General features: G+C 38.0%; 1 protein-coding gene across 2 annotated transcripts; it reads left to right on the plus strand.

Annotated features, from left to right (window-relative positions):
- Positions 1 to 507: 507 nt before the first annotated feature.
- On the plus strand, positions 508 to 19,135 carry RPE65 (retinoid isomerohydrolase RPE65). Of its 2 annotated transcripts, XM_059689219.1 has the most exons (14): positions 508 to 599; positions 1,713 to 1,795; positions 3,497 to 3,647; positions 5,529 to 5,636; positions 5,739 to 5,880; positions 9,544 to 9,691; positions 11,116 to 11,197; positions 11,432 to 11,564; positions 11,673 to 11,812; positions 12,497 to 12,626; positions 15,699 to 15,813; positions 15,911 to 16,005; positions 16,106 to 16,217; positions 17,907 to 19,135. In XM_059689219.1, exons 1-14 carry the CDS (start codon positions 589 to 591, stop codon positions 18,056 to 18,058), a joined length of 1,602 nt encoding a protein of 533 aa, XP_059545202.1. In that variant the 5' UTR covers positions 508 to 588; the 3' UTR covers positions 18,059 to 19,135. The 2 variants fall into 2 exon arrangements, with proteins under 2 accessions (XP_059545202.1, XP_059545203.1); XM_059689220.1 differs by lacking the exons at positions 508 to 599; positions 1,713 to 1,795; positions 3,497 to 3,647 and adding an exon at positions 4,509 to 4,597.
- Positions 19,136 to 27,049: the final 7,914 nt, after the last annotated feature.

Below are 27,049 nucleotides of genomic sequence, written 5' to 3' on the forward strand. Positions count from 1 at the left end.
GCTGTGCCAAAGTGCACTTGATCCATAAGGAATGCAGCCCTCTTGAAAGATCCCAAGTGTAGAAGGGACGTGGTCTGATTTGCCTTGAAGAGGATTGACACTGCGGTTGAAGGCACAGAGTAGAGGTAAGTCAGCTGGAAAGCTTCCAGGAGCGCATGTCCACAAGGGGCACTAACAGGGTGAAGATGAGAGCACAGAAGGGGTAGAGGAAGCTGTGTACCAGAGAATGGTGCCAGGTTCCACTGGGGTGACCTGGATCAGCTCTGGCCTGATGCTAGCCACTCCCACGCAGCTCCTTTCTTTCTAATCCACTTCTCATTCTCTTCGGGAAGGATTGAGGTCTCTGGAAAATAGCCCAAAAAACTGTTATGGGAACAGCAAGCCCAAGTAATGCTCACGCATTAGGAGGATCTGAGTGCTGAAAGCCACCTCTGTTTTCCTTCCCTCGGCTACGGGGGGCAGAAAAGGGTTCTCAAAGCCGCAACTCCTTTTAGGAGGATTGAGAAGACATATAAAGGGCCCTGGCTGAGGACTCGCTTCCTCATTCCACAGTTGGTGCCAGAACTCTCAGTCCTCCACTGAGAGAAAATGTCCATCCAGTGAGTATCTCTGGGAGATTTCTTTTAAATGCCTTGGTGGGTTGATGGTAAATAGGCTATTTCACGAGCTCCTGAAGAGGATTGATGTCCTGTTTAGGGAAGGCCTGGGTCTTGTTGAGGGAGTTTGTTCCTATTTATATATTGAAGCAAATATCGAGAATTCAAGTGGAATCTATGTGACTTAGAATGGACCTCAGAAGCAGCTGTGAGCATGAGGATTTCAATAAGGCAGACCTGGGTTCCACGTCTCACTCAACCACTTCCCATCGGTATGATTTGGGGCAAATTACTTAACATTTTAAAGTCTAGGTTTCTCTCTATATAAGATGAATGTAATAATAGTACTTACCCCATTGTGTTGTTGTGAGATTTAAATGTGTTAATAACATACAAAGTTGTTTTTAATGATGCATGGCACATAGTAAGTGCTTAATAAAAGATAACTATCATTAGTTATTAGGGAGCTGGTCAGATCTCCCACTCTAAGAAGTTATACAATGGAGCCAAAGTGAGGAGGCAGACAATAAGCAAAAATATAAAACTGACTATTTATTTAAAAGTACTTGAGTATTTTTTTTAATGTTTTTGGAGATGAGTGAGGATCTGAGATGACAGTAAGAGATGTTGGTATAATACAGGTGAAGAACAAAGGATGAGGTACTGACCCAAAAAGCTGTCTTCTCTAAACTTATAGGAGATAGAGGGATGAGACTGTCTGTAAGGCAGGAGTACCTGATGGAGTAAGCTGAGGGTATCAACTGGTCAGTGTAATTGCATGGGATAGACTCTGTTAGGAAGAGAAGTGACAGCAGCAGGTTTGGTTGATTTATCTTCAGAACTATGGGAAAACTGCAGAGGGCAGGACTAAGTCCACTGTGACATTAAAAAGGTCAATTCTCCTGACATTAAAGAAGGAGTGCTGGCCTGGGCCCCTCTTGCAAACCTGAGCATGTTTTTAACCCCCAAGCACCGTGTGTTCCTTGGCAGAAGCTGGGCTGGTAGGGTGACTTGGCCTTGAGCCAGAAAGCACCGTTTGTCCCTAACCCTGCTACTGCCTCCATGGACTCCTGTGAGTATTCACATGGGCTTCTCCCTTGGGATTCCACATTTCAGAGTTGAGCATCCTGCTGGTGGTTACAAGAAACTGTATGAAACTGTGGAGGAACTCTCTTCGCCAGTCACAGCTCATGTTACAGGTGGGTCTCACTGATCTTGGAGACGTCCTCTCTTTGTCTTCAAGATCTCTGTTCTCTTCCTTCTTATTCATTGGCACCTCTCCTTACGGCTCCCCTCAGGGCTACAGAAGGGAATCTGGAGGTTCAAGAATTCTTTACCCAGAATCCAGTTCTTCTCATTTACCTTTTAGTTATTTCTCTAATGTAGAAAAAAATGCTACCTAACTGGAATTCCTTGAGGATTTGGACTACACCTTTGTCATTTTTAAATCATCAGTGCCTAGCTCAGTGCCTGGCAGATAGTATAGGCCCTGTAAATATCTGCTCTGTCAGTGTCTGGATAAATGAGGACCTGCTGACCAGCATCTGGAAATACTACATTAACAGGTGGTATGTTTTATGTATATTATATCAGAAGAGTCTTGGTTCTGGAGTCAGGCAAATATAGGCACTAATGGCAGCGCTTTCATTTTAGTAGCTGTGGATCCTACAGGTTACTTAAACTTTCTGAGCCTCAATTCTCTCACCGACCAAAGACCAAATTTTACCTCATGGGAATGTTGTAAAGATGAAATGAGCTAGTGTAAATAGAAAGATCCACCCAGTATCTGAGACAGAGTGATCAACAGGTGGTAGGTAGTACTGTTGTTACCACTGTCTAAAGATATTATATAACCCATAGAGCAGACTTGCTTGGACATGGTGTCATGGGAAGGGCCAAAGCTTGGGCAAGTCTCTTTTCTCCCAGTTTCCTCTTCTGTAAATTAGAAGGAATGAGCCAAACACTCTAAACTAGATTCTGATGCTAACAATCTAGGTTCTGGCAATTATATTAATGCTGTGCCTTTTAGTTGAGCCACACCTTCTTAAAAATTTTACCAGAAATATAAATCTTTATCAAATAGGTTGCTAAGACTGAGCTGCAGAAAATAATTTGTTTGCTAAAAAAATAAAAAATAAAAGCATTGGTAAGGATTAAGCAAACATTTCCAAACACTGCACTTTTCAAGGGCTAAAAGGGCACGAGTGTAATTGGTTAAACTGAAAGGCCTTAAGGTCTTTGCTGTGTGCCCCTGGTGTGCAGAGGAGAACACCAAGGCCTGCAGATGTCACCTGGCAAATCCTGAACCGGAATCCAGGTCCCTAACCCCCGCCCTGTGCAGTTTCTGCTACAGCAGTTTGGCCTTCACCTGGACAGTAGCACATACCCTCGAAAGAATATAGCTCTAGGTTTTAAAAGGCCAATATTCTTGTTGTAGCATTTAAATGATTTTTTTCTATAGGCCCATCATTTTTAGTGTTTTGATCTCTGCTCTTAATCCATCCTTCCTACCCCTACTGTATCAAATTATATCAAGAAATTTGAAATTCTTAAAAATAAGATGTTGGAAAAAGGTGAATGTATTGGTATCTGGGGAAGTCTGTTAGGTAGAGATTCCCATTTCCCTCAAGATGCTTTTCCCTGTCTCCTTTCAACCAGTTATCCAAACTCTGAGTCATTGCCACATTCTCTCCTACTTGATCTCCTAGAGAAAAAAGAATTGATCCACAGGCATTTCCTACGTGCTGCCCAGCCGTAGAGCTGGGAATGAAAATCACTGCCAGCTTTATAAACAATCACTGCCCAATGAGGCTGCTAATATAATCCCTGTGCCTGACCAGGGACAATCCAGCCAAGGGCAGGAGAAAGAAGCAATGTTCTGTGTCTCACGTTCGTCACAGGCAGGATCCCCTTCTGGCTCACCGGCAGCCTCCTTCGATGCGGGCCTGGACTCTTTGAAGTTGGATCTGAGCCATTTCACCACCTGTTTGATGGGCAAGCCCTCCTGCACAAGTTTGACTTTAAAGAGGGACATGTCACGTACCACAGAAGGTAAAGAAATGCTAGGCCCCACTCCCCGTACTAAGGGTGGGGCCTAGCTCAGCTCCTCCTCCCTTGGGCTTTTCAACCTCCTAAACCCAAAAGGGGACTTATATACTCACTTTCTCTCAGACTCCACTGGGGCCAATGCATCTGCATGGACACCTGGGAGCTGTGCGTTGGGATAAAGAAGAAACTAAGAACTAGGCCTTTGGGGTTCAACATGTCTGGCTTCAAATCCTATATCTGCCTTTTGCAACCATTGGAAAGATGTTAATATCTAACTCTTGGTTTTGTCATCTCTAAAATGGGAGATCATGGAATTTACTTCAGGGTTCATTACAAGGAGTAAATAAGAACATAGTGCCTAGCACATAGGAATATTCAGTAATAATATTATTATAGTTATTATTATTAGAACATAGGCTCTCTTTACTCCCCCCCTTTTTTATCATCAAAAAGGCCACAGGGAAGGAGAGAGGGGGTTCACAAAGGAGGTAAGGACCAAATATCTGGTGATGATACGAAAAAGAGAAGTTTTCTAAAACAAAAAAAAAAGAGAAGTTTTTCATACCATTGTTGCTTAAAAGGCTTGACGGCCTAAGCCAGGGGTGGGGAACCTTTTTTCTGCCAAGGGCCATTTAGATATTTATAACATCATTTACAGGCTATACAAAATCATCAATTTAAAAATTAGCCTGCAGAGGCAGCTGATCAATAATTCTCTCTCACTGATGTTTCTATCTCTCTCTCCCTCTCCTTTCCTCTCTGAAATCAATTTAAAAAGTATATTTTTAAAAATTAACCTGCTATTTCTGGGCAAACATTTAATTAACTCATCCCTAATGCCTTGGCAGAACCAGACCACATGACTTCATGGAGCTTATATAGCCCATGGGCCAGACGTTCTCGCCCCTGGCCTAAGCCATCACTCCAGGAAGCACCCATTAACACCACAACAAGTAATTTGTCTTATGCTTTAATATTCTCACCCTTAGTGGCTTTGTTGATAATCACAGACATCAGGCATTCTAAAGAGACATCAAAAGGGAGAGTAAATGAAGGTTTTAAGTAGTCAGGATGACTTGGACTATAATAAAAGAGAAACTGATCAGGTCAAGCAAAATTTATCTATGAAAAAGCATGCTTTAGAGGTAGACAAAGCTTTCATGTGCCTTCTAAAGACCTTGGTATTTTTTTCCTCTTCATGACTGTGTTTCTTCATCTATGAAATTCTAAACACTTACTATATGGATTGGAGGAAGGGTAAAATTAGATTTCCATTGGCTCTCCACATGAGAAATCCTAGGCACTGTATGCCATCTAGTCTGGAATATGGTTCAGGTGGTCTGCCTGTGCAAGAGACTGGTTTGAAGAGATCCCAAATTTTAAAAGTAGCAAAATAAACTTTAAAATCGAAGAAAAACACAAGAGGGACAAGAAATAGTTTGAAAGGAATATAATTCAGCATACCATGCCCTGTCTTTCCCACTGAGTGTAGGTTGATGGATTATAGGCTACAGGACATCATAGGTCTTATGTCAACTACCATGGGGGCTGCGTGGTGTGATAAGGAAAATTGCATGTTTTCCAGATCTGGCCAACTTGAATTGTAACCCAGCTCTGCCACAAATGCCAATCACTTAACTTCTCTGAGCTGTGAGTTCTGCATCTGTCACTGTGAAATTTGTAAGACATACATGTAAGCTCATGGCACATTGTCTCTTTCTCCTTTGGTCCCTAGGAGAAAGTGACCTGATAATACTCTTCATTCTTTATGTTGTGGATTTATTATTCTGCCTCCATAAGGACAGTATGACCATTCTAAGATCCACCTGGACCGCACTGATTGTCCCTGTCTATGACCCTTTCCCATGTTTTAATGTCCTTCAGGTTCATCCGCACTGATGCTTACGTACGGGCAATGACTGAGAAAAGGATTGTCATAACAGAATTTGGTACCTGTGCTTTCCCAGATCCCTGCAAGAATATATTTTCCAGGTTAGTGACACCTAACTGCATGTTATTAAAGACATTTTACACTAGCCCATTTTCTCTCATGGTTAAAAGTTACTAGATCAAAAATACCATTTGCTTCTGCAGGTTTTTTTCTTACTTTCGAGGAGTAGAGATTACTGACAATGCCTTGGTTAATATCTACCCAGTGGGGGAAGATTACTATGCCTGCACAGAGACCAACTTCATCACAAAGATTAATCCTGAGACCTTGGAGACAATTAAGCAGGTAGGATACAGTGTTCAGGCGGCACTGCCCAAGAATTTAGAATTGCAGCTTAGAATTAAAATTAAATCAACTGTGCAATTTGGTAGAAAGAACATGAAAGCTTGCCTGGCTGGTGTTGCTCAGTGGTTGGGTGTCGACCTATGAACCAGGAGGTCATGGTTCAATTCCTGGTCAGAGCATATGCCTGGGCTTCGGGCTCAATCCCCAGTAGGGGTGTGCAGGAGGCAGCCAATCAATGATTCTCTCTCATCATTGATGTTTCTATCTCTCTCCCTCTTTCTTCCTCTCTGAAATCAATAAAAAAATATGTTTTAAAGAAAGAAAGCCAGACAAATTTTCAAATTCTTGCTTTATCATCAACGACTAGCTATGTGACATAGGGCAAATTTTTATTTCTTCATCTATGACATTTGAAAAACTTATTATATTGGTTAAAATAAAACTGTATAAAATGCATAACATTCATTCATTCATTTATGGGACACTACTTTTTTTCAGTCCCTGACATGTACCAGAACATATGCTGGGTGCAGATACATCAGTGTGTGAAACAGCATGGTCCCTGCCCTTACTGGCTTTTATAGGTTAGCATGAACCTGGCACATATTGGGTGTTCAAAAAAATTATAGCTATTAATATTGAAAACCCTGCTATTCATGATTCTAGACAAGTATGTTGCACTTATTTGCCCCTTATAGATACTTCTTATTAGAAATGAAGCTATATTTTAAATGAAATAGCATAGAGAAAAATATCGGCAATAGTAGAGACAAATTTTGCTGACAACTTAGACAATCTCAATGCAGCATTCAATGAAATGGATACACATTTTCAACCAATATTTATTAAGATGTAACTATTTAAAGGCATTGTTCTTGTCTTTAGAAAGTTTAACATCTTGTTGGAGAAATCAAATAAATACGCAACTTAACTCTAATAGGACACATAATGTGATGAGTCCTTTAGGAGGAGGAAAATCTTCTATGAAAGCAGGAAGAAGAAAGAGATTACTTCTGGCAATAGTTGGAGGATATAAGGTGGTGCAGATTAAGGAAGATTAAAAAGGCTTGCATTTGAGTTAGAAGTTAAAGGGGAGAAACTTCAGTGAATTTGGAAAAAGAACATTTCAGGTAAAGGGAGTAACATAATCAAAGGCATAGTGGTGGGAAAAGAAAGGATATGTTCATGGAAATGAAAGAATAATTAATTTGACTAAATTGGCAGTATTTCTCAATGGAGAAGCTAGTGGCATTGAGTGGGAGATAATTCATCATTGTGGGGACTGTCCCCACACATGCAAAGGTTTGGCATTCCTGGTCCCATCCACTGAATACCAGTCATGTCCCGAATCAATGGGAAAACCCAAATGTTCCTCAACATTTCCAGTTCTCCCCCTGGGGGCACTATCACTTTCAGTTAAGAACTAGTGAAGAGCATGCAATGTTAAGGGTAGGGTGAAACTAAAAGTTTGAATAATGGACAAAAATATGTAGTAAGTTATGAAGCTACTGAAAGTTTTCGCACAGAAAAGTGATATAAGCAGACCTGTGTTTTGGGATACTTAATCTGCTATGTATAAGCTATATGGGAGGGCAAGAGAGATAAAAGAGTTAGGAGATCAGTAGGTGGAATTCAAGACCAGAAATTTAGTGTAGTAAGAATAGAAAGGAAAAATAGTTCCAACCCTGGATCTCATTGTCACAAGCTGATTAATAACTCCCAACAGACTATTTACAAAGGCTTAACATACTCTCTATGGCTCTTTCTTGTTTTTGATGTATGTTTGTAATCACCTGTGTGTAGATCACTTAGAGAAGAACTGGAGGGGACTCTGATAGTGAATCTGTATTCCAACTGTCATGGTCATTTAACTGGAAATATAAAGTTCATGATATGGCTCCAGAATAGACTTTATTAGAGGTCAGGTTCCACTGTGAATGGTGTTGTATCCTGACTTCATGTAAAAATTTAATTTTTAGGAGTTGAAGTTTTGTTTACTATTACTGAAATAGCCTCCTAATCATTGCCTTTGCTTCCTGCCGATTTCTTATGGTAAATACAACTTCCTTACTTCAGTAGAAGCAATTTTTTTTTTCTAAAATGCAAGTATGAATGTGTTACTCCATCTAGGGCACCCATAGTTCCAAAATAAAATCCAAACAAGGGTCTTTGTGGCTGATTTCCCCTTCTCCATTCATGTCCTTCATGACTGTGTGTTAAACCATTAGTAGTCTCCAAACAGCACATGCTGTTTCAAACTCTGGGCCTGCACATTGGGGTTCCCGCTCCCTGGAACACACTGTCATCCTTGTCCACCTGAATCACTTTTATTCATCTTTCAAGCATTAGTTGGAAGCCCTGCCTAACCTCCTGGTCTGGCTGGGCCAGATGGCCTTTCTCCACAGGTGCCATTTTACACTTACAGCACTGTCTGTATGCCCACTTATTGTCCCAACACAGTGCTGTCAAACAGAACTTTCTACAGTGAAGGCGAATTCTGTGTCTGCACTGTCCAAGTGCTACTGTGCACTTGAAATGTGGCTAATATGACTGAGGAACTGAATTTGAAGTTTTTTCTACTTATAATTAATTTATATTTAAATCATTACATGTGGCTACAATATTGGACAGCAAAAGTCTAGACTAAAGTCCTTGAAAGCATGGACCATATCTGTTTTTTTTTAGATCCTGGCACAGTGCCTGGTCTATAATAGAAGCTCAAAGAGTATTTAATGAATGGTGAATGAATGAATGAATGAATGAATGTCTTGGCTATTATTGAAGTAAAGATGCTAAAAACTCCCTATGTTTTAAAAGATATTCTCCTAATCAAATAGAAAAAAAATGGTTAGATAAATATACACTCCATCAATTATTCATTCAATAAATCTTTACTGAGCAGGTCTCAGGTAGAAATTCTAGTGCTGATTTTGCCAACATGTGGCTCTGTGTCCTTGAACAAGTTGCTTAACCTCTCTGGGACCTCTGTCTCTCCTGTAAATTGAGTTTTGTGCAGGATTTGTGGTTCTGGATTTCTTATGAGACTACAAATTGAATTAAAGTGTAAATCCTCTCTCTAAAAATATTTGCATTTCATTCCAGGAGGTTCATGGTTCCCCTGAAATCTATTTAGGTTAAGACTTTCTATTCTAGATGAATCCTGGGGTTCCTTCCAATTCCAGTTTCATACTCTGTGCTATAACCTGGATTTGAGATTTAGGTTATAACATACAAAATTGCTATTTTTATAAAATTAAAATTATTAGATATCAGCAATTTCATACAATTCATCTAATACAATGAAGGGGACTATAAAGAAATCCCAGGATTCAAATTTATCATTGTTTGAGGACTACCTGCATGTGCAAAAGGAAAATAACTAACTGGAGCAGTGTATGGTATATGTCAATTAAAGAGCACAGCCAGGGAGAACTCCAAGATTTCAGAGGCACATGGGGTCAGCATGGGGATCAGAGGAGAGCTCTGCACTGAAGATGGGAATTCAAGCAGACTTCAGAGAGGGTAGGACCCAGAGAGATAGAAGGAAAGAGGAAGTGCACTTAGGGTGAGGGTGCAAGAAGTAATGATGAGGTCAGAACTAGGGACCAAAGGTATAACATAATCTTTCTCTTAACATGGATGACATTTGCTCTCCCTCCATAGGTTGATCTTTGCAACTATGTCTCCGTCAATGGAGCCACAGCTCACCCCCACATTGAAAGTGATGGCACTGTGTACAACATTGGTAACTGCTTCGGGAAAAATTTTTCAATTGCTTACAATATTGTAAAGATCCCTCCTCTACAAGCAGGTCAGTTTACCAATTTGATTCCTCTTGAAACAAGTATCTATATTGTATGAAAGTTACTGGAAATACTGGATGCCAGATCAAAATGTCAGAATAGCACAATATGCAGTTAAATTACTCTCTGATTTCAGGACAACTGCCCTCACCCCTACCCTACCAATGGTCAAGGGCACAATAGCAGGAAATGACAACTTGAAAATACAGAAAGCAAATGGCCAAGTTCTATTTCTGCCCTGTGTCAAAGATGTAGTGTATATGCAGACTTGGTTACATAAGATTTGGAATCAAGTGTAACAAACATTTATTAGGCATTTATTCATGTGCCAACTGAAATTAAATTTTTATTCAAACGTATTCATCTGCATAATAACATACACCCATTTATGAGAATGTACTATTTTGTGTATGTTTAACTCACAAGACTACAAACAAACCTATTGACTCATATTAATATAATAGCTAAAGAATATTAAAAGAGAAGAGAGAGTACTCTTTAGAATTTTCTATTCATCTTCCATTCATTGTCAGAAATTTGATAACCATCTTGATGACAGAATTATTTGAATATATATGGATTTTTGTTTAGTATTGCTTAGATAGTTCTCAAAGTGTAATCCCACCAGCAGCAGCACCTGGGAACCTGTTAGAAATATGAATCTTGAGTCTCACTCAAACCAACTGAATAATTCTGGGAGTGGGGCCCCAATAACATTTTTAAGAAGTCCTTTATAGGATTTTGATATACAGTAAGGTTTTGAAGACTACTCAGTAGTAAGTGAACTTTAATGTGCATAATAATTACTGTGCCAGGCTATTGACACAATCCAAGATATTCTTCACTCCGTAGGCCAGTGGTTCTCAACCTGTGGGTCGAGACCCCTTTGGGGGTCGAACAACCCTTTCACAGGGGTCGCCTAAGACCATTGGAACACACATATATAATTATATATTGTTTTGTGATTAATTACTATGCTTTAATTATGTTCAATTTGTAAAAATGAAATTGGGGGTCACCACAACGTGAGGAACTGTATTAAAGGGTTGCGGCATTAGGAAGGTTGAGAACCACTGCCGTAGGCAGTATTGTGAAAGGCTGTGACCATGCTCAAGTTGTGGTAAGTCCCCTGACTTAGAACCCACCTCCAGGTGTAAGATGTGACTAGACTGTGCTCTGCCTGCCACACTGTGGAAGTGCACTTTCCCAAATCCGCTGCTATTTGGATTTTCCTGAGCGATTGATTGCAGCTTCACATGAAATTTCTCTAAGAAATGCCAATGACTAAGGAAATGAACATAAGCTCTGAAAAATCAAGATCTTAAAATGTATTTCTTTACTCGCATAAGATGTTCTACGTGCTTTGTATTTTTAAAAAAAGAAAAAAGAAAGGCTGGCTGTTCCAAAGCCTTTTAAAACCACTTTATTTCAGACAAGGAAGATCCAATAAGCAAGTCAGAAGTCGTTGTACAATTCCCCTGCAGTGAACGATTCAAGCCATCTTACGTCCATAGGTAACTTGAAGGGCTGCTCTGGATCTTCAGGAAAACTTAATTTTAAATATCTGCTTTGCCTATCTTTTATACCAATCCTGATTACATTATCTTGAAGAAACCTAAATTTAAACATAATTAATGTCGCATAGCTACTGTCTATTCCAGTAACTGAGCACACTCATGTATACACATTTCTTTGTGGTTCGAGAATATGTCTGTCCCACTCACAAGTCCATTTGTGTTTCTGAACAGTTTTGGCTTGACTCCCAACTACATTGTTTTTGTGGAGACACCAGTCAAAATTAACCTGTTCAAGTTCCTCTCTTCATGGAGTCTTTGGGGAGCCAACTACATGGATTGTTTTGAGTCCAATGAAACCATGGGAGTAAGTCTTACATTTATTTGCCAGGTTTATGATGCTGAAGAAGGTGTGCTTCATAATGCACTCTTTTTTCCTTATTAAATGCATCAAAATATTTTTCTCATGTTCAAGGTTTGGCTTCATGTCGCTGACAAAAAAAGAAGAAAGTATCTCAGTAACAAATACAGGACCTCTCCTTTTAACCTTTTCCACCACATCAATACCTATGAAGACAATGAGTTTCTGATTGTGGATCTCTGCTGCTGGAAAGGGTAAGAAAGGACAGTGGATAAATGTTACATCTCTAGTTGCTCCTGGAAATTAGGGGCCTTTTTTTTTCCTTTTTTTTTTTTTTTTTTTAATCAAAGATGCTTCTCTTAATGGTTAACCTAAATTACATTCTAAAAAGTAAGAAGTATGCTTTAAGTTTCAAGACATCATTGAAAAAAGCTGTAGATAGTTTAGGTAACCAGAAACACAAACTGAACATCAAAACCATGGTTACTGATTTAAAACGCATCAGGTCCATGAACCAGACCTGAAAAGATAAGGCTCTGTGAACTGATATGTGAACTTAAACTCAACTTCACTTAAACTTGACAAGATTCCTTAAACGACCTTGAACTCCGCCTATCCTGGGTTTGGGAGAAAGAGGCACGCTTTCTTCAAATTAGCCAGATCACTAAAGAGAGTAGTGCCTAAAGTCACAGACAGATGGGAATTGAGAAGCAGAACAGAAAGTGTCAAGCTGATGTTATTTAAGTATATCCAGGAGGCAGGTTTCTTTTTTACCCCATCTTGTGTGGGCAGAAAAAAAAAATGGCTTTAATATACCTGGGTCACTAGCAGTATCCAGGTTGGGAAATAAAGAACAGTCAGGCTTTTAAATAGATTGAATGTCTCTCGGAAATTATTTGTAATTATGTGTGCTCATGTTTGACTCCTTATCTTGGCAGGTTTGAATTTGTTTATAATTACTTATACTTAGCCAATTTACGTGAGAACTGGGAAGAGGTGAAGAAAAATGCCAGCAAGGCTCCCCAGCCTGAAGTTAGAAGATATGTACTTCCTTTGAATATTGACAAGGTAACTATCCTCTACATAGATTTCAGATAGAACCAGAATATTACACAAAATCCATTCCTCTATTTGCTCCTCATCTCTCATCCCCTTCCCTATCCTGAAAATCCTCCACCATTTCCTCTTAATTCATAATATATCACCATCCTCTTCTCAAATGTTCCCTCCACCTTCTATCTTTAGAAAAATCTGATTCCCAAAAACCTTGTTCTCATCAGCAGCAATTTCCAGGGGAGGTTGTTTCTCCTACAACCCTTGCACCATGAGGTCTGAAATTGGGGTAAGGGGTCCCCTTTGTTCCACTTTGTTGCTTTCAAACCATTGTTTCTTCCATCTACCCTTAAAATCTCCCAATTTTTTAAAAAATACATTTTTATTGATTTCAGAGAGGAAGAAATAGGGGGAGAGATATAGAAACTATCAATAATGAGAGGGAATAATTGATCATCTGCCTCCTGCATGCCTCCTACCAGGGAATCAAACTGGGACCTCTGGTTCATAGGTCCATGCTCAAACTCTGAGCCACACTGGCCAGGCTAAAATATCCTCTTTTTTAATTTCATTTTAGCTCATTATGTGGCCAAGTGGTATGTGTATTGTGTATATATATGTATTTCTCATTATTGTTGTCATTTACTAACCACTACTCTCTCTCCCTTCTGATTTAATGTCACACTTCCCAGATCTACAGATCTACTCCTGACTCTCAGGAATTTCAAGATACACATCAGAAGTGATTCCTCCAACAATCTAGCCTTTCAGTTCCTTGACCTCTTCCACAGATCCTGTCTTCTATTCTGTCTCAGCCACTTGTTCTTATGGCTTTGACATTGGCATTACCTATGACTTCTGCGTGCTTCATCCATAATCTTAAATTCATGCGTGACACATTCTGACTACCACCTCTTTCAAAATCACCTGCTCTACTGCAATTCTCACCAGGAACCTTCAATCTCCTACCTTCTTATAATCCTTAACTCCCTTGAGGACTTATGCTAAGTGAAGTAAGCCAGTCAGAGAAAGACAAGTATTCTCATTCAATTAAAATTCCATGGTCAATAATTATAAGCATGCTCTTGTATAGATCATTATTTCTTGTGTCTCTTTCTCATTTTATAAAACTCATTTGTCAGAACCACAACCCTAGTTAACATGTTAAATTAAACACCCCACCCACTCCATGCTTATGCCTCTGAGGCTGAAGTTAAGTGTTGAAAACACACAATCGTGTTAATTGGTTCGTTTTTAAATACATGACCACAAATCTTACCACAACATTTCCCAACTTCATTTACTCTCCCACTTTCTTAGTTAAATATTTCACACCCTCTGCACTTCAAACTTCTAACACCTCCCACCTTCACACTCATACTCAGCTGATGGCTCTGCTTCCTGTTTCACTGAAATGAGTGAAGGAAATCAGAAAAGAACGTAGACTTCTGCCACCACATCTACCCACCCACCAGCATCTGTAACTCATACTGAAGTTATCCATCATCTTATCCAGAACTACTTGTTCCCCTCCTCCCTCACCCACTCAAGGATATCACTCCCCCTCTTTCCTATAGCATCACTCTTCTCCCCTCTTCATTGGATCACTCTATCATGCTATTATTTTTCCCTCTTACAAAATCTTTCTCTTGACTTCTCTTGTCCCCACCAGCTAGTCCCTCATTTCTCTTCTTGTAGACCTCTTAATGTTGGAGGGCATCAGAACTCAGCCTTTTGTTCTACCTTTTATTTGTACTTTCACTCCCATTGTAAAGACTCATGCTTTAAAGCAGCCCCAAATTATTTTTTTTAACTTTCCTTTCAACTCAACTTTCCTTTCAACTCATATATGCTACTGCCAATTCCATGTTTCCATTTGAATGTCCAACAGACATAGCAAACTTAACAGGATAAAACCTACATTTCTCCTCTTCCCCACCAAAAAATTCACCCCACCTTCAGAAGCCCAATCCCTTTTGTGACAACCTTTAATTGTTTAGGCCAAATATGTCGGAGTCATGCTTGACTCCTCTATTAATTTCATGCCTCTTCCACCCCATATCCTATATATTAGGAAATCCTCTTGGCTCAACCTTCCATTTCTCACTGACTCCAGTGTTACTAGCCTAGCTTGAACCATTGTTTTCTTTTGACCAGACTACTACAAAACAAACTGGCTTCCCTGAGTCCACTCTTGCAGCCCCCCTCCTCCCAAGTCTCAACAGAACAGCCAGAGCACTGCTAACTTCCTCACCTCCTACCAGTTTTGTCTCAAATGTCACCTTTTCAATGAGGCCCACCCTGACTACCTATTAAAATTACAACTCACCTGCCTTTCACACTTCTGATTCCCCCTTACTCTGCTCTATTTTTTTCTGCCCATATTTATGACATATTATACACTTGTCTATTAATTATATTTATTGTCTATGTCCACAAACTGGAGTGTAAGCTTCATGAGGACAGGGACTTAATTCTCTGAAATATCCTGAATGCCTAGAATAGAGCCTAGCACAATACATGTACTCAAGCATTTGATACAGATATTACTAAATGAATATATTCTTAGGGCTTGTGGTATCCATTCCTTTCATAAATATCACATGCATTGGGGATTGGGGAGTGAAAAAAATCTTAGAAAACATCTGGTCTATTTTCTTCTTTTTAACAACATAAATGCACAATATTTTTCAAACAAAATCAAAATATGCCCTAACTATAAATGAGATGAACACTAAATGGATCCCTAAGAGGTGACGTCTTTGTTGTTCTGCAGAGAAATACTTGCTTATTTTTTTTCCAGAGGCCCTTCCTCAGAGGCCTTTTTCTTTGAGAACAGTCTCATTTCACATTTGAGAAGATTGAAGACCTAAGAGGTCATGTGACTTTTCCATTGACGCAGGCCCAGACAGCTTTCTCAGTCATGTTCCTGGGCTCTGCTTCCAGAGTTTCCACACTGTTCCTCCCTACATGTTAACTTAAGTAAAGAGCTCAGGAGACAAAACTCAGTAAGACTCCTTCCTTGATTTATGGCTCCTTGGTTTTTCTTTCTTTGCTTGCTGAGATTTCTGTTATCTTCTCTCTTAGGCTGACACAGGCAAGAATTTAGTCACACTCCCCAACACCACTGCCACTGCAATTCTGTGCAGTGACGAGACCATCTGGCTGGAACCTGAGGTTCTCTTTGCAGGGCCTCGTCAAGGTGAGATAATGTAGAAGAAAACCTCACATGAGAGGGAACAAATGTTCCATTCAAAGAGATTAACTGGGTTTTCTTAAGTATGTGCTCTATTTTGTAGCGTTTGAGTTTCCTCAAATCAATTACCAGAAGTACGGTGGGAAACCTTATACTTACACATATGGACTTGGCTTGAACCACTTTGTTCCAGACAGGGTAATGAATCCATCTTACTGGTATTAGAGCAGTACTTTAAGTCACATGCTAGTCAAGTAAAGCATACTGATTGACTGATTTTTTCTTTCTTAACGAACAGCTTTGTAAGTTGAATGTCAAAACTAAAGAAACTTGGGTATGGCAAGAGCCTGATTCCTATCCATCAGAACCCATCTTTGTTTCTCACCCAGAGGCCTTGGAGGAAGATGATGGTAATGAAAGAATTGGATGTGTCTGAACATTCTCTTCTTACTGGAGTTCATGTAGTTAGTTCACTAAGAGGGGAGTCATAGTAATTTTTCCCTAATGTTCAGAAATGATCCTTAATACTACTGAATGTAAACTTCTTTGAAAATAAGTGTAATCTTGTGGTCAGTTTGCCTTGATTACTACTGGAAAAAATGCTAAGGCACCGTCTGGTGTCATGATGGACACCAATACTGTTCTAGATGAGGGAGTGGAGGGGAGGAAAGAGCAGCATGAATTCTAGGCTTTTGCCTTTCTTGACCTACTTACATTTATAGGGGGGAAAAAAGAAGTTCTGAGAAAGAAAATTGAGTATTCTAACAGATCAAAGAGAATGAGACTGTGGCTTTGTGGCTCTAGTTTTGTTTATTTCTTTTAGTAAGCTGGGCTAGAAAGAGACCAGATATACAGCCTATAAAACAGCAACTCAACTACAAAGCATCAGTCTTATTTAACTATTAGTTAGCTGGGATGAAATTATGGAAAACCACAGAGAAATGAAAAAATAAAGAGCTGTGGACCCATTTCATGTGAAATGAGTTTACACATACAGTCCATCCAGTCAAAACTGCAAAAGGTTTTCTTTCCTTCTGTTTTAAGGAGATAAGTTTTCCACTAGGTCTTAGAAATTATAGAAATAATATACGTTACTGTTGTCAGTCTTTTAGTACACATTTCTTTTTTGTCGCAACACTTTTTTTGTAGTAGGTAGAACAGATGGTATATCTTATGTTACAGATAAGAATACAGATCAATTCATTCAATAAAAATTTAATGAACACTTCCTATGTTCTAATCATTGTAGCAGGCTATCAGGATATGACAGTAGGCAAGACAGATATGGTTACTCCCTTCCTAGAGTTTATAATCTAGGAAACATGAGGAGTTTAAAAGACCCTTCAGGTTGGACACATAGTGAGGTGGTGGAAGAGTCAAAACAAAATATTGTCATTTTCTTTCTTTTTAAAAAAATATGTTTTTAATGATTTCAGAGAGAGAGGAAGGGAAAGAGAGAGAGAAAGGGATAGAAACATCAATAATGAGAATCATTGATTGGCTGCCTCCTCCACACATTTGCCCTGACTGGGAATTGAACCATGACCTACTACTTCATAGGTTGATGCTCAACCACTGACCCACACCATCCAGTGTGCTCAGCCAGCTCAGCCAAGGGTTTGAAAGCCTGAGTAAGGGAGGTGAAGGGATGAAGAAATGGCAAAGAGAATAAGCTGGGTCTAGGTGGATCTTCCTGTGCCTGGCTGAGGCCACAGAGAGAGATCCAGAGGCAAACTGAGCCTTTATTTTATAGCCACAGGTAAACAAGGTAGTGGTCACCATAGTTACAATGTTCTTGTGAGTTTCACTTGTTTTGGCAGCACTTGCTGCATCTCCCTCAACCCATTAGCTACCCAGATAAGATCTAGGGAGGTCATAAGGTCAAGCTTGATTATGCTAAGAGGACTGTGCCCTCTAAGCTGGGACTTGTTTGTGGCTTTGCCAACAGGTCAGTCCAAGGTTTAACCCTACAGGCCAGGCTGTCATTTTCTTTTTATATGTCAATGTAATACGACCGATATTATTTCAGTTACATTTAATCTATGTCCCTGGGCATTTTTTACAAATTCAGCATTACTTTATTTACTTCTGATTAACAGGTGTAGTTCTGAGTGTGGTGGTGAGCCCTGGAACAGGACAAAAGCCTGCTTATCTCCTGATTCTGAACGCCAAGGACTTGAGTGAAGTTGCCAGGGCTGAAGTGGAGATTAACATCCCTGTCACCTTTCATGGACTGTTCAAAAAATCCTGAACACATTCTACCAAGATATGTTTCTGATGAAAAAAACACGAAAAGTATAGTCAGGTCTGCAATCAAATTCTGTTCAGTTTCAGCCTGCTGTATTATATGGTTTTAACTTGCAGACACACAGTATTTTGCAATGTTTTCCAGAAAGAACAGAGTTGAGCAAGCAATTACTTCTAAAATCAAGTCTATATTTAGAAAATAAGAATTTCTATGTGAGACAGATCATAACTAAAAATCTCTTTATATAGTTAGCAATCAAATATAAAATGAATGTGGATTTATTAACCTGTTTTTTATTCCTATTATAAAAGTGTATTTTATACATCTATCTGCTCCAATATATTTTAACATTTAAAAGCCAAAGTGTTCTACATCTGATTGCAGCTCTGCTGAGTCAAGGTGGTATTGTGCAAAAAGGCTTCATTATTAAATGGCAAACCAAACTCTTTCAAACCAGGGACAATCATTTAAGAGTAATCATTGTAATTGCATATATGTTATTGCTAAAAGATTTTCAAGCTTTATGAACTTTAACATTTCTTCTTAATATAGGCAATTACTGCTATTTCTGTGTGTTTTTTTTAATGAGGAAACCTATCTTTAATCAACAGAGGGCATGCCACAAAATAATATGTTAGAGATTATCTATTAAAAGCTTATATAACAACAAAACAATCATATATAGTATTGATTGTACTAGTAATTTTTTGAAAAACAAAGCATAAAATACAATTTCTACTTAAAATCAAAGTGTGGGATACTGTTGGAGGGTTATATAATTTGTTGTCTCTTCTCCTTAATTATATTTAAGCACTTTGCAATCACCTGACTGAAGAGAAAGAGAGAGAAAATATTAAATGATTAGCATTCAGATAGTAATATATTTCAAGCACTTTTGTTGTTGCTTTTATTATTATTCTCTGTGCTGCATATTGAAAAAAGGAGATTGACAAAAGATTTTATTCTATATCTTTATTAAGGTGTCTATTTGTGCTCAGAAGTATTACATATCATTGTATTAAGATGATCAGCATTGTGTTTGACTAAGTAAAAATAGTTTGAAGAAACCGACTGACCATAGTACTTGATGCATCCATTGATTTCTTTAATTATATAAAATATAACAAACTCATGTTTCGAAATATAAATACTCATTTACTTTTCAAAGATAATCTAAAACTACAGAAAAGTGGAAATTATAAAATAAAGTCATACAGAGCTCATCTAAGTTCAACTACTATTAAGATATGAATATTTGTCTTTTCCATCATTCCTTCCCCACCTGCCCTGTGGATTTTAATGTAATCATTATTTATTTGTGGATAATTCCTAAATAGAACTAGAAATCTCAAGATAGAGAAACAACAATGCTGAGAATAACATGGAATATGTGACTGTACATAAACATTAGTCCATTGTTTTTTATCTCTAGGCATGGAACGTGAACATAATTCCATAAAGAAAGCTAGTTATCTATTTCTTTTAAAAATGCAGAAAATTACTGAACAAGTACTAAGTTTTAGACTTAGTAAAGAGTCCAAATTTAAGAGAATTCCCCAAATATCTACTTCCTACCCTTGCCAATCCCTCATTGCCTACTTTCCATTTATTTTCCATGAGTAAGTCTTGTCATTTGGTGTGCCTCACCTCCTGTTGCAGGATCCCATTCTGAGCACTGAGCTCTGTAGACCAATACAGTGTTAAGAAGAGAGAGAGGCAGATCTTACTAAAATGCCATTCTACCAATACCATTATACCAAGATTGACACACTCCGTACAATCATTGCTAAGATTATACCAGGAAGGCTTAAGAGCTGCTTTTCAAGTTCAAGAATGGAATGTGAGATTAAGAAACTTAAATTAAAACCAGGGAGATTTGAGTCAGGCAAGAAGGAGTAACTCATTTTGAAAAAAATTCTTATTGAAAAAATTAAGGAACCTGTTTTCTAAGAACTAGAGCTACCCAATTGGGGAAGCTACAAAACTGTGCACCATCTATAAACAAATAAATCTGTTTTAAGAAAAGAATTCAATTGTATTAAAACAAATAAAACTGTTAATAAGTACTTATTTTTAAAGTAAGTTGATTGGCCCAGTGAGTGTGGCTCAATGGTTGAGCATCTCATAAAATTCAGTCTCATTGGAAAAACAATCTCTAAAACACAGGAAGAAAGAAAACTCACATTTATCGAGTGTCCTTTACTTTTACAGAAAAGTGGAAATTACATCTAATATTACACCTGTCATGATACTGTTTGCACCACTTTGAAGATGAGGAAAGGGAGACCACATTACTTTTCTAGTGAGTAGTAAAACTCAAACTGAAATCTAAACCTAATAGTTCCTCCACTTAAATTTTGGTTTCTGATAACTTCTGAAATATTCTGAATAACTTAAACTTTTATTTCAAATACAACCACTGTCATGCAACTTAGTTATCAAGTCTGAGTGCAAATAAAATCTTCAACTACTCAGTAACTCTTACTATTAATTAGTAGGCCAAAATGTTTCTTGAATAATACTGACCATGTGCCAAGTTTTTATTATGCAAGTGATTCCACTAATTAGTTCCTACAATATTCTGTGTGTAGAGTTGATTATCCTATTTTGCAGGTGAGGAAAATGATAATGTTAAATGACAGCCAAGTTTACATGAGAATAGGGGTCAGATTCCAAATGCCATTTATATCTGTTGGACACTGTGAACTACTACTTTGAGGTAGTTCACAATTTCAGCATTAGATCACTACATTCCTTTCCATGACATCTTAAAAAGCTAAGTTTTACCAGTTGTTGTTAAAATGCAAGTACCATGCAAAAATTAATGTAGAACACAAAATGATAATGACTGTGTCCAATCCGATTCCAACGTTTAAAAAGTTCTGTAATGTCCTAAGACACTGGGCTGTTAGAACAAAGATATGTATTATGCCATTTGGATTTAACTATGTAATGAGCAGAATGTTAGGTATTTCTTTTGGAGTGCCATAAAAAAGTTACTGAGACACTAAGAGCTTTGTGAAGCCAGAACATTTGAAAACCTCTATGCAAAACTGGGTTTTAACTTAGTAATTAAAGCTAACCTCATAGGACCTAGTCTAGAGCTTTGTGATTTAATAACATCATAAATGTATCTTTAGAGAGCAAATAGTTATATTTCAATTCTTATATTAAAGTTACATGAAAGAGCTTTACTTAAGAAAAAGAAAAAAGATGAAGGAATCATATCGAATATATCAGTGATTAGTCTGTTTATGAATATTTCTTATTTGAATATATTTGTAATATTATACTAGTTGAATAATAAAATATATTTAAGAGGCTAGCAACACAAATCTCAAAATTCACTGTTTCTCAAGTTCCTTTAACATGGATTTAGCCATAGACATATCTCCTTCCAGAAGGTAAACAAATGGGTAATTTTCTTTTATAAGAACAACCTTTTCTGTTGGGCCATAGCAATAAAAATCCAATTTCTGATTGATGGGGGCAACTGAAAAATTCAGCAATGGTAGACTGACTCAGTGATCAGCAAGTGGGGCTGTGCTACAAGAACAATGGGTGACCTATAACTAGGCATTTATGAAAGTCCTAGTTCTAGTCCAGGCTTGTAGAACAAAAGCTTTGGGTTACTTATCAATAGAAATCGAACAGCACAGAGAGAATGTTCATTCCTCAGGCAGTTTCTAAGTCCAAGGAGCAGAGCCATGCTCTGTCAGCTGCCTTGCAGTTCATACTACAAAAAGTATATATTAGACCACAGATCATGATATTAATGTTCTTATAAGTCTTCATGACCTAGTTGGAAAAGGCCATTGAGGAAACTGGCTTTTATTAATGTCTATATCTTCTACTACCTATTGATCTTGTGTCTCCCTTCAAATTAGGCAGCAGAGTGTAAAGAAGTCAGAGTCAGAAGCCCCGTGTTCTAGCACTATTTTCCTGCTTATAAGCTATGTAACTGGAAGTGAGCCACTCACACAAAATACTCTGCTCTGAAGTTTTCCCACGAAGTTGGCAGAATTATATCTGTCCTATTAGCCCTCTGAGAACATTGTAGGGCATGTGAGACAACACAAATAAACATCTATAAACACTGTGGGTAACCTGAGGAGAAGGATTCAAATGTAAGGCACTGATTTAAATAATGTGATTATTAGTTTAGAGACTAATAAGTGAATCAATTAGCAGTGAAGTTTAAAAATAAGAAACACAATATACAAACTAAAGGCAAATACAAAAAAAAAAAAGGAAGAAAAGTGACATTTACTCCTTAAAAGCAGCTTTTTGTCATCCACATAGGTTGCTTGGGAAACCACTGCAAGTGAATTACAAATCTTCTGACTGCCAAATCTGCTCACAACCAACCTATACACACACACACACACACACACACACACACACACACTCACACCTCACATTGTTTCCCTAACACAAACTCATTTCACAAAATGTTCCTAGGTGTAATCCCAAAGGGGTTTTGAATGGGAAATTAAAAGGTTGAGGGGTCTGTTGGAAAAAGAACAAACAGGACCATAGAATTATATAAAGTCACCCTATTTACTATAGTCAAAAAGAAAGGTTTACTTAATTGCAGTAACAGTGGTCATGAGGAAACACAAATTCCTACAACATGACCAACAATAAAAATTCACTGTGCACCCTTAGAACAAACGGCCCTCCACGGAAGTATTTGTTTAGAAGCCATCATGAAAATGGAAGCTCTCCGATATACCCAGATCACTCGCCAACTGAAAAGAGCTTTTGTTCCATCAACTCTCCCAGTCAGCGAATATTTATTGAGCAACCACTGTGTTCCAAGTACTGTCTGGACCAGTAGAACCTTCTGTGATGATGGAATGTTCTACACTGTATTGTCCAATACTGTAAGTACTACCCACACGGGCCTATTAAGTGCTTTAAGTGTGGCTAGTGTGACTGAGGAACTGAGGTTTTCATTGGCTTTTTTATAAGCAAGGCAATCCAGTCTCAACGCACGTATTACCTGCTTTCACCAGTATCTCCTCTCCCTACCCCCACCCTTTCTTCTCAAGGATCAACGCACAGCCCCAACACCACTCTCTTTGCTGGAGACTTAATCCTGTTTTTCTGAGTTGTCCATGTGGATGGCCAGCTTGCTCTAACTAGCTGAGAAAATTCGCCCTTTATTCCTCTAAGTTGGGTCTGACTGGCCCTCTTCCCCCTTTACACAAATACATATACAATTTTTATATTTTCGTTACTCCAAGACTGTCTTGTCTCATCATCTACCAAGCTGAATATTTGCAATATGTTGCTGAACATACTCTGGAGAAATTTATAATATATCTAGACAGGTAAGGCATAAATCTCCAGGAACTAGCAAATCAGATTTCCTTACAAAATACATCCTAAGATGAGGAAAAGGAGAAGCATACAAAACTAAGAAAGGATAATATAGATGTTAAAGATGGGCAAAGAGAAAAATAAAAAGGGACTCCTCATGCAGGTCTTTCTTAATCTCTTTAAGGGTACAGAACAGATAGCAATAATATAAATATTAACAGCTAACACTTATTGAGCACTTATCATGTGCCAGGCTCTATTCTGAGTACATGTATTATATCATCTAATCCTTCCCCAATACCTATTTCATAAATGAGAAACCTGAGGCCCAAAGAGATTATGTGACTTGCCTAAGGCCTCACTTATTGTTAGAATTGGAGCTAGGATTTGAACCAAGGCAGTATGGCTCCAGGGTCTTTACGCTCAACCATCAGCCATACTGCTTCTCAATATTAAGCTGCTGCTACCACTCTACTAATTCTACTGATAATTTATTCTACTAGTAATATTACATCATCCTGGTTAAGAGGATAGTCTCTGAGGGAAGATTGTCCATGTGTATAGTCCAGTATCACTACTTACTAGTACTGATCAGCGGGTTTCTTAACTATTCTGTAAAATGAGGGTGATTATGGTATCTAATCCTCCGTAGGATTATTCTGATTATTATATAAAGTAATATATGTAAATCATTTAAAACAGGTCCTGTCACAATCTAAGAGCTCAATATATGGTATTTCGTTACTATCTCAGCTTTGCTGGGACAATTCATATAGTCAGCTAAAGTTTGTAGTTTATTTTAATGGCTTCTGTTTCAACTATTTCTGCAAACACTTGATTAGGGAGAACCATTAGTTCTTGATCCAACAGGCTCAGGTGTTACTCCAAAATAATAAAACCAATGAAACATTTAATAAGAACACTGGATTTATTAAGCCAGTTGTTCTCACACCTCTCTAGAAACTCAAAAATTCATGAGGTGCCCAGCACATGTAAACATACCCAGCGGATATTCATTAAATATCTGTGATGATACATGATACAGTAAAATTTGCTTCTTAATTACCATGAAAATTTTTAACTCATGCACTAAACAATGAGCCTTCCCTGGAGAAATTAATTTGCCTGGCATAAGCAAAGTATTTTAAAGCAAATAGCATAGCACTCAGTGCAATCTAAACTTCACTTTGAGTTGCTGAAGATTTGGATACTGAAACAAATTTCTCTCTGCAGAACCCTCTTGGCCACTGGGAATGGGACTAATATTCACATCACATCATTCTTTATAGTTGGTACTCAATAATGATTATTTGCTGAATAAATTAGTAAATGAATGAGCAGCTTAAAAACAGATTTTATCCAGACATTCATTCATCTGTTCATTCAATAAATATGTGCTAGTCACTCCAAAAGATACAAATCTTGGTAAAACATTAAGCTAATGGCCAGTCCCTTTGCTTTCTTGCTTTATCAAACAATAGCAATTCTTTGCCTGCCACTAATCATAATAGCAATCATCATGTGCCAGACCATTTACATGAATATTTGGTTAAAATCTTACAATAACCTTATGAAATAGATTGTTATCATTGTACTCATTTTATTGATAAAGAAACAGACATAGAGAGTAAATAACTTGCTGACAGTCACATGGTTATAAGTAGTTGAAAGGGGATCCAAAGTCGGGATCCACTGAATTCCAGAGGTTGTTTTATGATCACCATGGTTTTTTCTGTTTCAAAATAAGTCACCCCTGCTTGACTGTCCTTTCAGAACTTCTATAATCCAAAGATCTCATTCTTGACATTAATTATTTCTCTACTCCCATAAGATTGTGGGGCTTCTCAGTCACAGATCCTCAAACCTTTCTAACATTTTCTTTTGCCTAGGTATTTAAAATGTACTAACAGAGTTTGAAGACAAAAATCACATTTCCACAGGAATCATCAAATCCCATGAAGTTGTAATGAGCTTGAAAATGCATCCGACTTAGGGCACTTGAAACTAAAGAGAAAATGAACAAATGGGACTACATCAAAATAAAAAGCTTCTGCACAGCAAAAGAAACCATCAACAAAACAACGAGAAAACCCACTGCGTGGGAAAACATATTTGCCAATGTCATATCTGATAAGGGCCTAATCTCCAAAATTTATAGGGAACTCATACAACTTAACAAAAGGAAGATAAACAATCCAATCAAAAAATGGGCAAAGGACCTAAATAGACACCTTTCAAAAGAGGACATTCAGAAAGCCAAGAGACATATGAAAACATGCTCAAAGTCACTAATCATCCGAGAGATGCAAATCAAAACAACAATGAGGTATCATCTCACACCTGTCAGACTGGCTATCATCAACAAATCAACAAACGACAAGTGCTGGAGAGGATGTGGAGAAAAAGGAACACTTGTGCACTGCTGGTGGGAATGCAGACTGGTGCAGCCACTATGGAAGACAGTATGGAGTTTCCTTAAAAAACTGAAAATGGAACTCCCATTTGACCCTGTGATCCCACTTCTAGGAATATATCCCAAGAAACCAGAAACACCAATCAGAAAGGATATATGCACCCCTATGTTCATAGCAGCACAATTCACCATAGCTAAGATTTGGAAACAGCCTAAGTGCCCATCAGTAGATGAATGGATTAGAAAACTGTGGTACATCTACACGATGGAATACTATGCTGCTGTAAAAAGGAAGGAACTCGTACCATTTGCAACGTCATGGATGGAACTGGAGAGCATTATGCTAAGTGAAATAAGCCAGTCAATAAAGGAAAAATACCACATGATCTCACTCATTCATGGACAATAGAGACCATTATAAACTTTTGAACAATAATAGATACAGAGGCAGAGCTGCCTCAAACAGATTGTCAAACTGCAGCGGGAAGGCCGGGGAGGGTTGAGGGGCAGGAGGTAGGGGGGTAAGAGATCAACCAAAGGAGTTGTATGCATGCATATAAGCATAACCAATGGACATAAGACACTGGGGGATAGGGGAGGCTAGGGGACTGTCTAGGGCGGGGGGGAAAAAATGGACACATATGTAATACCCTTTGTATTACTTTAAGCAAAAAAAAAAATGGTAAAAAAGAAAATGCACCCGACTTATAACTCAAGTTAGTCTCCAGATGATTAGTCAAGAACAAAAATTATTTATATCATGTATTTATAAAAAGGATATTTATTCTCTATTGCTAAATGCTAACTTCTGTTGCCACATTTTATAATTCATCTAAATACTTGGCATAAGTGCACCACAATTTTTAGTGGAAATGATTGCAATCCATTTAGAAACAAATTTACTTTTTTTCCTCTTATCAACTTAACATCTAGATGAGACTCAAAATCTTGAGGAAATTGTCCACTTAGTTTTTCTGGGCTACATAAAGGATCATCATATTCCACAGGTAGATGTCCATAAATTAATGTGAGACAAATGTTTTTTACCTGGCTGTAGGCTTCTTCTTCAGTAGACGCAAAATAGTCAACACCACCACGACTCTCACTAGAAACAAATTAGGGTATGAGCATGAAAAATTAAAATTCAAAACATCAGATTATAGATAAAAATCTAAGTCCATATACCAGCAAATAATTATATTCTTATATACCTAGTGCATATTTTGTACATATTTTCCATTAAGAAAAAATTCTAC

Source organism: Myotis daubentonii, chromosome 3, assembly GCF_963259705.1.
Source record: "Myotis daubentonii chromosome 3, mMyoDau2.1, whole genome shotgun sequence".
Lineage (NCBI taxonomy): Eukaryota > Metazoa > Chordata > Mammalia > Chiroptera > Vespertilionidae > Myotis > Myotis daubentonii.

What these genes read in the sequence shown, in the direction of transcription:
- RPE65 (XM_059689219.1), top strand. An exon ending in AGTCACAGCTCATGTTACAG is followed by an intron (nt 1,796 to 3,496) that starts GTGGGTCTCACT and finishes CGTTCGTCACAG; the next exon opens with GCAGGATCCCCTTCTGGCTC. An exon ending in GGCCTTGGAGGAAGATGATG is followed by an intron (nt 16,218 to 17,906) that starts GTAATGAAAGAA and finishes TCTGATTAACAG; the next exon opens with GTGTAGTTCTGAGTGTGGTG.